The 11,308-nt window shown below is 45.6% G+C and overlaps 1 protein-coding gene across 1 annotated transcript; it reads right to left on the reverse strand.

Moving 5' to 3' along the window:
- Positions 1-2,230: 2,230 nt before the first annotated feature.
- Positions 2,231-4,791, reverse strand: LOC124675729 (probable calcium-binding protein CML13). The gene is made up of 7 exons (XM_047211805.1): positions 4,659-4,791; positions 3,951-4,068; positions 3,823-3,859; positions 3,712-3,739; positions 3,185-3,337; positions 2,526-2,628; positions 2,231-2,415 (listed from the first exon to the last, which is right to left on the reverse strand). Exons 1-7 carry the CDS (start codon positions 4,659-4,661, stop codon positions 2,351-2,353), a joined length of 507 nt encoding a protein of 168 aa, XP_047067761.1. The 5' UTR covers positions 4,662-4,791; the 3' UTR covers positions 2,231-2,350.
- Between the last annotated feature and the right edge of the window lie 6,517 nt (positions 4,792-11,308).

Consider the following 11,308-nt stretch of genomic DNA (forward strand, 5'->3'; position numbering starts at 1 on the left):
ATGGATTAAAATCGGTTACCTGCTCAGCGGTAAGAGTATCCAACTCCTTAGTGTAGTGCCTGTACATGATCTTTGGATCGCTCGTCATCTCCGAGACATTGTCCCAAAGAAATGCCCAAGTCGGCTCCCGATCAAGGTTGTTCCGGTAATGAGGCCATGGTCTCTCTGTGAGTACCCTGGGCCGCCCAACTGATAGGCGGTCCCAGCTCCATACGGAAAGTAGGAGCAAGCATCCACCAATACCGCCGCTCCCAGTCCTGCGACAAGCTTCATCCAACTGCGAAAATAAGACATTTGGTTAGAGGTAGAGGTAGGCACACTACTATAGAAGAATAGTACATACAACAAATCATCACCTGCCGGTAGAGGTAGGCAAGTGCCGCTGTTCCCCAACTCCACCGGTGCTCCAACACCGTAAGCGCCTTGAGCCAACACCAATGGGCCAACTTCCCACCACTGTTAGCAAAGAGAGTCCTCGATATCATGTACCACAAGTACACGTGGGTGTACGTCCTGATAGTGGCCTCGTTGGCCCCTTCCGGGCATTCTCCAAAGTTAAGCCTAATCCAAGCGAAAGGTGTGCCGGCAGTTGTTCTCTCCTTTGGATTTTCTGACGCCGGAGGAGCCATGCCAATAAGGTCCTCCATCTGTCTGCACCACCCATCAGAAGGTGTGTTCATACACAGTGGCTCGCCCTGAATAGGAAGTCCAAGGATCATGGAAACATCCTGAAGAGTAGGGGTCATCTCGCCGGCCCTCAAGTGGAAGGTGTGCGTCTCCGGCCTCCACCGGTCGACAAGGGCGGTGAGTGCCGCGGCGTTCATGTTCAGCCCCCCCCCCCCGGCTTAGAAGCATGATGAACGAGAGAAGACCGGTGGGCTGGATGAACTCCGTGTACCTCTCGTCATACGGCATATCTACTGTACCATGGTACCGAATCTTCAAAGGGTGAAGATCCTTTCTCTTCTCCGTCATATGAAAAGCCCGGTGATCCCTGTCATACTCTTGATCTAGGAGCCACACCATCCTACATGTTTACACAAATACATCATATTATGATAATATATCCAAATAAGTCATCACACATACATGATAATATATGCAACTAAGCCATCACACATACATCATATACATACATATTCATTCATATCTAGGGATAAAACACCATATTATGAGCCATTCCTAACAAATATGAGTTATTTCATCACAAATACTAGGCATATGTAACACATTTGAATGCATTTGCTACAATGTAGATTCCAACAACATTAATTTCCATATCTATGGTTCATATCCAAATCCACCAACATTAATTTCCATATCTATATTGATGTGTATGTGTAAAAATTTCACATCTATGGTTCCAACAAATCTATGGTTCAAACACATGCATACAATGAGGCTATCAATTTCAACACATACACATCAATATAGATTCCAACAACCAACATTTCCATTCTAGGTTCCATGTCTAAATCGAATTAAATCGGACCAAATCTTGGATGAATCGAAGGGCAACGAAGGGGAATACCTTAAGGATTGTATGGGGATGAATTTGGCCGGCCAGCTGTCCAATCCGTGGAGGATTTGGTGGGGGGGACGGAGGAGAGGCGGCCGGCGGCGGCGGTTCCGGGCGAGCAGAGAAAAGAGAAGAGGGGAGAAAGAAGAGGCTCGGGCTGGGACGGGCACGGGCGCCACACTTAAGTGGATGTGTGGCGCCCTTCCGAGCGGCGCCACACAAAAAGGTTAGATGGGTGAAATAGTTTCGCCGGAGGGTCAGTTTGTGCTATAGTTTCAGAAAAGGGTTATTTTTGTGTAAATCGTCCCAAGTGGAAGGGAGAACCAGCATTCCAGCCGAACACGCCCCCTATGAATAGAATAAGACGATCCTGTAATCACAAACGACGACGTTCGCTAGTTGGCATTGGAGTCCAGACCTGAGCTACCGGCTAACTGAACTACCAGCACATCCCTGCCCGCACAGACTAAAAACCTCAAACTGATGGCACGGTTGGTGTGTGATGGTGCTACACCATAGCCTACTTTTACTCACCAAAATGGATAGTGTCAAACAACATGCAGCAACTCAATTCGCATGGCTAAATGCAGTTGCACCAAATGTCAGGTAGATGCTATACATCGGGTTATTTAACTTGGCAAAACACATCACAGGGTAGAGGATGGTACAGACAGATACCATAAGAACACAACATCTCAGCATAGTTAAGTACAAAGTTCGACAGGATCGTTCGGAGTAAATACATACATCAGTAAGTGCATTAGACAAACACACACTGTGGTTATTGAACAGCTACACAACCATCAGACACACGCAAATGGCATTCCCCGTCTAGTAACCATAGCTGGTCTTCTTCATCATCCTAGCAAACTCACCAAAGTCTATCTCACCGTCACCTGCGGTGGGCCAGAAACAATGTTAAATCGCTTGGTTCTCCAGCAGGATGAGGTTCAGATATATGATGTTCTATTAGAGCTCTCAGCAAATAGAGAGAAAAAGGGCTTACCGTTTTGATCTGCCTCCTGTACCATTTCTTGGATCTCTTGGAGGGTGAAGTTTTCACCCAGCTCCTTGGCGATACGCTGAATGTCAACATCGGAAATCTTCCCCTGCAAGAGTCACACAATGTACTCAAGTTAGTATGGTAACACTCTTCAAAAGGACAGTTGGTGTTAACATTGCTGAAGTTCTAACATATGTATTGTGTTTGCTTCACACTGTGAACTGCAATAGGAATTATTTAGAAAAAATAACAAATTATCATTCTGGACAAAGCCACCAAGAGATATCCAGTACTTTAAGACATCAACCTAGGCCATTCAGACTTAACACTGTTTTCCAAGGGCACATTTTGACTGTCAATTTCTACGAACAATATGTTGCTATGAATGAAATGAAATATACATTGAATATTATATTTCATCACGGATCTAGTACCATTTAGTATTCTGGTAGTAAATGGAAAATGTTTGACAGGAAAAGATTCTAACACGACTTGTATTATGACTGAGTAGTAGTTAAGTTGCCTATTTACTAACTTGGTTAACTGATTATGCATCTACAAGTAAAATAAATGCCAACCAATTAAGCACCTGGAAGAAGAAAATGGCCAAGTGCCTACTGAGAGAAACATGCTTACAAGAAGGAAAGACTGAGAACTCTTACATTTTTATCTTGGTCAATAATCCGGAATGCTTTTGTGAGCTCTTCTTTAGTATCCCTCTCTCCAATCTTGGCAGTCATCATGTGCTCAAACTCCTCATAATCTATTGATCCACTGCCATCTTTGTCTACATCAGCAATCATCTGGTTGATTTGCTGCATTATCCAAAAGCAGGGTGGTGTGTCAGTAGGAGGGGCTTCCTCAATATATTGTAGGCTAGCCATTTAGTATTAATGGAAGGGCTCAATAACCATCTTTTTCAGATGACAGAAAAAGATATTACCCAAAAGGAAATGTTGGGAGGTACACAACATCACTAAGAATAGCACACAAGCATAATTTTACCCTCATTCTAGACTGTTCAGTCAGTATTGCATTATGAATTCAAGAAGTAACAAATTAGCCAGTCTATCACCAATAGATGTTTGATAATTTCAATGGTCCTACAGGTTGCAAGACAACTACAATATCTCCTGATAAGGTGGAGGACATGAAAAACAAAATAATTAATGAAGTAGATGAATCGTACCTCTTCTGTCATCTCAAATCCCAAGGCTCTACAATTGAAAGCAACAATTTCAGGGTCAGTATTGCTGACACAGGAAAATGGTGTTAGAATGTCAATGACCGAAATTCTTACCTCATGGCTACATTCAACTCTTTGGCGTCAATGGTTCCTGCGATGCAGCACGTTTAATAAAAGTTATCAGCTCAAGGAAGCAATAGCGCGCGGAAATAAGCGAATAGGCAAACAAACAGATCCATTACCCGAATTATCCGTGTCGAAAAGATCAAACGCTTCTTTTATCTCCTGCCTCTTCTGTTGCGTGAGGCCATGGGGGCGAGCTCTGGGCCTCTCCCTCCTGGTCTGTCCCTTCATGGTAGACTACAGTACAATCACACATATCAGAAATTACCATCCCGATGTTATCAGCCGAAATTACCAGCATGATATTATCAGCCAAGGGAAGCAATGTGCATGATGCTATTCAGCCGAAATTACCAGTAAGCCATACCGGCAAACAAAATAAGAGATGTCATGTGTAAACTTCGTACGCGAAATTCAATTCCAGTTGTCCAAAAATCAGTGCTTTATACGACTATGCGGATTAACAGTTTCAAAACCGTTTCCACCTATTCTACACGCCACGGACGCGGATCAGGCTGCCTGAATTTCGCCATAGCGACCGGGTTGAGGAGGACAGGCCGGCCTACCGGGGTGGCGCTGCCGCTTGCCCAGTCTAGCCCGGCCGGCCCCGTGCCAGCGTGAGCGCACAGCCCAGCGCCGGAGCACCACAGCCGCAAGGAGGAATCCCAGCGCCTCCCTTGCGATGCAGTCTCCTAGAGAGTGGGCATCTAGGCCTCACGATGGGGAATTGGGGATTCGGGGGGAGATCACCTCCAGGTGTGTGGTTAGGCGGCGACGGTGGGCAAGGAAGGAGGAGATCTAGAGGAATGGGAGGAGAAGGAGCTCACCATGGATGACCGTCGAGTAGGATGAGCCGCCGACGGTGAGGTTCGCCGCCCGCGTCGATCTGCCGGTGGCCGAGGGGAAGAGCGATGTGGGTCCGGTGGCCGTCGATCTGGTCGCCGAGGAGGAGCAGAGACGCGTAGAAGTTTTGGAAGAGGCTCGGGGAGGGCTGGTCAGCGGTTATTGGACCGGGCCGCGTCCGATGATGGGTCGAATTCGTATCCTTAACGCGTCTGATGTGTCCGAAACATCATTTTTCTCACGAGTGAACACACGCGAAATAAAGGGATTTCAGTTCAAAGGAACATGGACTAGAAGGCGTGTTGCCTACTACTGCAGACTAGATTAATAGTCTTCCAACATCCACAAAGCCGTTTACACTTCAAGAAATTAGACCAACTTAACAAAAATTAGGTAGACACGACAAATAAATAAATAAAGGGATTTCTATTTTCGTGCCCTCGGGTCCTTACTTGTACTCAGTTTTCCCCAGCTCCTTAGTTTTTTCTCAGTTTTCCCCAAGCCCTTATATGTAACCCGCAGAAGCAGCTCGGACGGTGGATTCCCGTTTAGTTGACGTTGGTTGGTGCTGGCAAGTGGGGCCGCTGTTGGTGCCCCGCAGTGGACACGTCTCCACTTATCCAGATCATCGTGGGACCCATAACTTGTCCACGTTAGCGCGCCGGACCCACAGCTTACCCAGGTGACCGTTGCAAAATGGGAGCCCGAGCCAGCCCCACGCCCGTGCCCGTGCCATTGCTTCCCCTTTCTTTCCCGCGCCCCATTGTTCTTCTTCTCCGCCAGCGGCAGCCCTTCTCCGGCAGACGGGTGATGTCTAGTTTCTCTTCGACCTCCCGTTCTTCATGGCCGCAGTATGGACCCGTGCCTTTGACAAGATGCCCCGACCGCCCACGCCGAGAGCCTCCGAAGCGGTCGATCCGTAAGACGGACGAGAACAGCAACCGTGGACGTGAGTTCGTTGCATGCGAGAGCTTGCCATATAGAGAGGGGGATAAGGTTAGATTTTGCTCCAATTTCTCTGTTTTCTTGCGATTTTCTTGGTATTCCCTCGAATTTGGGATTTAGGGTTCACGTTGTTGTTTTCAGATCTTGAAAAAATGCAGGCATTTCGAGTGGATCGATGTGTACGTTCAGAGGCTTCAGTTGCAGGAATCAATTGGCGCTATTGGGGAGCGCAATTTGGGAGGGGGACTTGTCAGTAGAGAATGCGGCGGAGAGAGGAGCCGTTCCGATTATGCCTAATGCTCTCAATGCAGGACTGGTGGAGGTGAAGGGAGAACTGAAGAAAATGAACAAGCAGTTAAGGCAGCTGATCGAGTTGAAGAAGCAACCTAATCTGATGGCTGGTTGTTTTTTTTTGTTGTATAATTACGATCGGATTCTTATCTTTGCTCACTAGGCGTTAGAAGTTGTTACAAGGGATACCTTGTTACAAATCCATTATTGAGTTACATGTACTTGTAGTTGTTTTCAAAGTTAGTGTGTGCATTCACCGAAATTACCAACTATATTCCCTAAAAGAAAAGTAAAGCTAAAGATAGTTGATAACTGTTAGAGGGGTGACAAATAATGCATTCACCGAAATCCGCAAATATGTATGCCTCATGTTTATACCAAAATTATACCACTTTTGGGCCGCTTCAAAATACCAATACTATATCCCAAACTAACAGCTAAAGATAGTTGATAACTGTTAGAGGGGTGACAAATAATGCATTCACCGAAATCCGCAAATATGTATGCCTCATGTTTATACCAAAATTATACCACTTTTGAGCCGCTTCAAAATACCAATACTATATTCCAAACTATATTCCCTAAAAGAAAAGGACAGCTAAAAATAGTTGATAACTGTTAGAGGGGTGACAAATAATGCATTCACCGAAATCCGCAAATATGTATGCCTCATGTTTATACCAAAATTATACCACTTTTTGGCCGCTTCAAATTACCAATACTATATCTGAAACTATATTCCCTAAAAGAAAAGGACAGCTAAAGATAGTTGATAACTGTTAGAGGAGTGACAAATCATGCATTCACCGAAATCCGCAAATATGTATGCCTCATGTTTATACCAAAATTATACCACTTTTGGGCCGCTTCAAAATACCAATACTATATCCCAAACTATATTCCCTAAAAGAAAATGACAGCTAAAGATAGTTTATAACTGTTAGAGGGGTGACAAATAATGCATTCACCGAAATCCGCAAATATGTATGCCTCATGTTTATACCAAAATTATACCACTTTTGGGCCGTTTCAAAATACCAATATTATATCCCAAACTATATTAAGTGGCAAACTCGTTATTGCACATAAATAGAGGGGTGGGCACTCTCCACCGACAGAGAGAGAGAGGGGTGGCCACGAAGAGAGAGAGAGAGGTTGCCACAAAGAGACGGAGAGGGGTATACTGACCGTTAGATTAGTGGATCAACGGTTCGTGGAGTCGATCCATGTGACAACGGCTCAACCAATCAAGATAAGTTTGAGCTTCTGAGAGCATTTGTGACAGTACTTGAGGGCAAAACTGAGTAGTACTAAGAATCCAAGGGCACATAAATAGTAAATAGACTAGGGGATTCAAACAAAAGAATTACAAAATAAAAAATGTGTGTTTTGTACAATATAATTCATATTGGGCTACATCAAATTATTTGCAATTCAAATATACATGAGTGTGACAATTATGGCATCATTTAGACAAACTATATTTTTGGGAAAGATGTTTTGCAAAGGGATTTGAGTGGAAAACCATGCATCTTCATAGCTACACTAGTGATTATGAGAAGTGGCAATTTGTGGTAAAACTTGATTTATATATGTTTGTTAAGGTTTTCTAGGTGGCAGGTTGCGTAGGAAGACTCCATGAGTAGGTGCCACTATGTTTTTGTTTTTTTGGATTTTTTGCGCACGAAATGACTCAATTAGCTATGTTAATCTCATTTGTTGACTCTCTGTTGACCAGCTACTTGAGGGTAAAACTGAGTATATTGCACTTGCCGATCTAAGTCCTCGAGGGGAAAACTGAGTACAGATAAAATTTCTGTATAAGGCCTAAGGTTATAACTGAGTACACCAAACGTCCCAGGGTTAGACTCATGTCGCGGTGCACGCTGCAGCCGTGCATAGCGGACGCTTGTTGCGGTACACGCCAACTTCGTCTTTATAGAGCCCCTCTTTCTCTCCCTCGACGCACGTTCTCACTGCAACCGCCTCTCCTGTCCCATCATCTTCTCCACAACCGAAGAAAAAACCCCGAAGAAAACCGCCGGCGATGGAGAAGAATGAGATGCCCATTGTCGGCGCATCAGCCGCCGGCGAATCGGCCGCCGCCCCCGTCCAGGCCCCTGTCGCTGCTTCCAACGTAGCAACCGGCGCATCAGCCGCCGGCGCATCAGCCGCCGCCACCGTCCAAGCCCCCGTTGCTTGGGACCCGTACGAACCAGTGTCGTACGACGCGCCGGAGAACCCCTACGACACCAGCATCGTCGACGACGAGCCGGAGGTAACCCTTTGTTCCCTTGTTCTTATCTCATTTCAATCCTTTTGTGTTAGATCTAGCATTATTAGGTTCGTCTGTTTCTAGTTCAATCCATTTGTGTTAGATCTAGCGTTATTAGGGTTCGTCTGTTCCTAGTTCAATTCTTTTGTATTAGATCTTGCGTTATTAGTGTTTGTGATTTGCTTTTGTTTAAGATTTGTGCCGATGATGATGAATATTTGGGCATAAATTGATTCAGGGTTTGGTCAATAAACAATTGGCGTGTACAAATTTGTTGTGCATGATCTTTGGTTTACTTACTCAAATCCTGGATATAAGTGTGTCCAATGTAACTGAGGCTACCTCTTTTTTCCGAGCCCATGTTATCATGCATGATTTTTTTTCACTCTCTGTTCCATCATCGTTGCAATTGACTCCGTGTTTTTTGCACGATCTTTGGTGCTACGTGACAGGTGCAGAGCAGCGACGTCGACAGCGACGACGAGTCCTTCCACACCAAGACTCGTCACGTCCTCTGGAGGCTGCAGTCCGGCCATTACAATGGCCCATTTGCTCGAGGCATTTACAAGTGCCCCTTCTGCAACAGGAAGCTCCGCGCCACCGACTTCAACTCCCTGGTGAATGATACGTCTCCAACGTATCTATAATTTCTTATGTTCCATGCTAGTTTTATGACAATATCTACATGTTTTGTTCATACTTTATGATGTTTTGATGCATTTTCCGACACTAACCTATTAACAAGATGCCGAAGCGCCAGTTCCTGTTTTCTGTTGTTTTTGGTTTCAGAAATCCTACACAGGAAATATTCTCGGAATTGGACGAAACAAAAGCCCACGGTCTTATTTTGCACAGAGCCTTCCAGAAGTCCGAAGAGGAGACAAAGAGGGGCGACGAGGCGGCCACCCCATAGGGCGGCGCGGACCCACCCCTGGCCGCGCCGCCATATGGTGTGGGCCCCTCGGGCACCCCCCCCCCCTCCGTTGCCCCTTCGCCTATATATTCTCTCCGTCGCGAAAACCCTAGTACCGAGAGCCACGATACGCAAAAAGTTCCAGAGACGCCTCCGCCGCCAATCCCATCTCGGGGGATTCAGGAGATCGACTCCGGCACCCTGCCGGAGAGGGGAATCATCACCGGAGGGTGATACGTCCAAAACGTATCTACTTTCCCGAACACTTTTGCTATTGTTTTGCCTCTAATTTGTGTATTTTGGATGCAACTAACACGGACTAACGCTGTTTTCAGCAGAATTGCTCTGGTGTCTCGTTTTTGTGCAGAAATCCAACTTTCGGGAAAATCCTCGGAATTTATGCGAAGGCCCTATTTTCCCAGAATACTGACGGAGCCAGAAGGACAAGTAAGGTGGAGGCCCGAGGGCCCCACACCATAAGGCGGCGTGGCCTAGGGGGGGCCCGCGCGGCCCTATGGTGTGGCCCCCTCGGTCGGCCTCCGACGCCCTCCTTCGGACTACTTATTGGCCTCGACCTAAAAACGCACGGAGAGAAGTCGAAGTCGCCAGAAACCCTCCAGAGAGCCGCCACATCGCGAAACTCCGTCGCGGGAGCCAGAAGTCTCCGTTCGGCACTCCGCGGGACGGGGAATTGGAGGAGATCTTCACCGCCATCACCGCCAACGCCTCTCCATCGACCAGCCATGTTTCCCCCATCCATGTGTGAGTAATTCCCCCGCTGTAGGCTGCAGGGGATGGTAGGGATTGGATGAGATTAGTCATGTAATAGTCATAAGATTGTTAGGGCATAGTGCCTAGTATCCGTAGATGTCACTTTTATGATATTGTTGCAACTTGTTATGCTTAATGCTTGTCACTAGGGCCCGAGTGCCATGATCTTAGATCTGAACATGTTATTGATTCATGAAGATATTCGTTGTTTATGATCTTACCTGCAAGTTGTATACACATGTCGCTGTCCGGAACCAATGGCCCCGAAGTGACGGAAATCGGGACAACCGGAGGGGATGGTAGTGATGTGAGGATCACATGTGTTCACGGAGTGTTAATGCTTTGCTCCGGTACTCTATTAAAAGGAGTACCTTAATTTCCAGTAGTTTCCCTAGAGGCCCGGCTGCCACCGGCTGGTAGGACAAAAGATGTTGTGCAAGTTTCTCATTGCGAGCACGTACGACTATATATGGAACACATGCCTATTGATTGATTAGTACTTGGATACCGTTTTATTATTATCCGCAAATGCCCTCGCTTTGATTGTTACATGAGTTTCTCTCATCCATGCAACGCCCGTTAAATCCGTCCCTGTGCCTACAGTATTTTAATCCTGCTGTTTACTATAATCACTACTTGCTGTCTTTATTTCACCGCTGCTGTTATTTTACTATTCCTACTGCTATAAAACTGTTACTACTGATAAACTCTTGCGAGCAAGTCTGTTTCCAGGTGCAGCTGAATTGACAACTCCACTGTTAAGGCTTACAAGTATTCTTTGTCTCCCCTTGTGTCGAATCAATAAATTGGGTAATACTTCCCTCGAAGACCTGTTGCGATCCCCTATACTTGTGGGTCATCAAGACTATTTTCGGGCGCCGTTGCCGGGGAGCATAGCTTTATTTGGAAGTTCACTTGGATTGATATTGTTCGCTGCAAATTCTCCATCATGGGTAAACCTCGCGATACTAAGATCGCCATATTACCATCCACTACAAGAAAAGGTACAACTCTTAGTACCTCTGCTGCTCTTGATTCACCATCCGTGATAAGTAAACTTGTTTCACCACCACAAGCTTCAAATGCTGGTACTTCTGCTGAATCTGAAAATTCCTCTCATAATTGTGATGATGCTTCTGCTGTGCTTGATAATGATGGTTCGTTAGGATCTTTTCTAGATGCTACAATTGCTAAGTCTAGACAAATTGAAAATACTGAAACTCCTAATGAAAATGCTGCTACACCTGTTAATTCACCTGAGTCTGTTGAATATTCTAGTGATGATCTTGATGAAGATTATGTAGAGCTTGATGATGATTTTATTGAAAAATGCAATGCTACTACTGATGCAAGAAAAATTAAAAAGTTGCTTGCGGAACATGCTGTTAGATATAAACTATCTCCTGATCCTAAATTTGCCACATCTCCTATAAACATTA

This window comes from Lolium rigidum, chromosome 7, assembly GCF_022539505.1.
Source record: "Lolium rigidum isolate FL_2022 chromosome 7, APGP_CSIRO_Lrig_0.1, whole genome shotgun sequence".
NCBI classification, from domain to species: domain Eukaryota; kingdom Viridiplantae; phylum Streptophyta; class Magnoliopsida; order Poales; family Poaceae; genus Lolium; species Lolium rigidum.

Excerpts from the sequence above, each read along its gene's own strand:
- LOC124675729 (XM_047211805.1), bottom strand. Across the intron at positions 3,860-3,950 it reads TTTCGACACGGATAATTCGG|GAACCATTGACGCCAAAGAG; the intron begins GTAATGGATCTG and ends GCTGCATCGCAG. Across the intron at positions 3,740-3,822 it reads GAGTTGAATGTAGCCATGAG|AGCCTTGGGATTTGAGATGA; the intron begins GTAAGAATTTCG and ends TTTCAATTGTAG.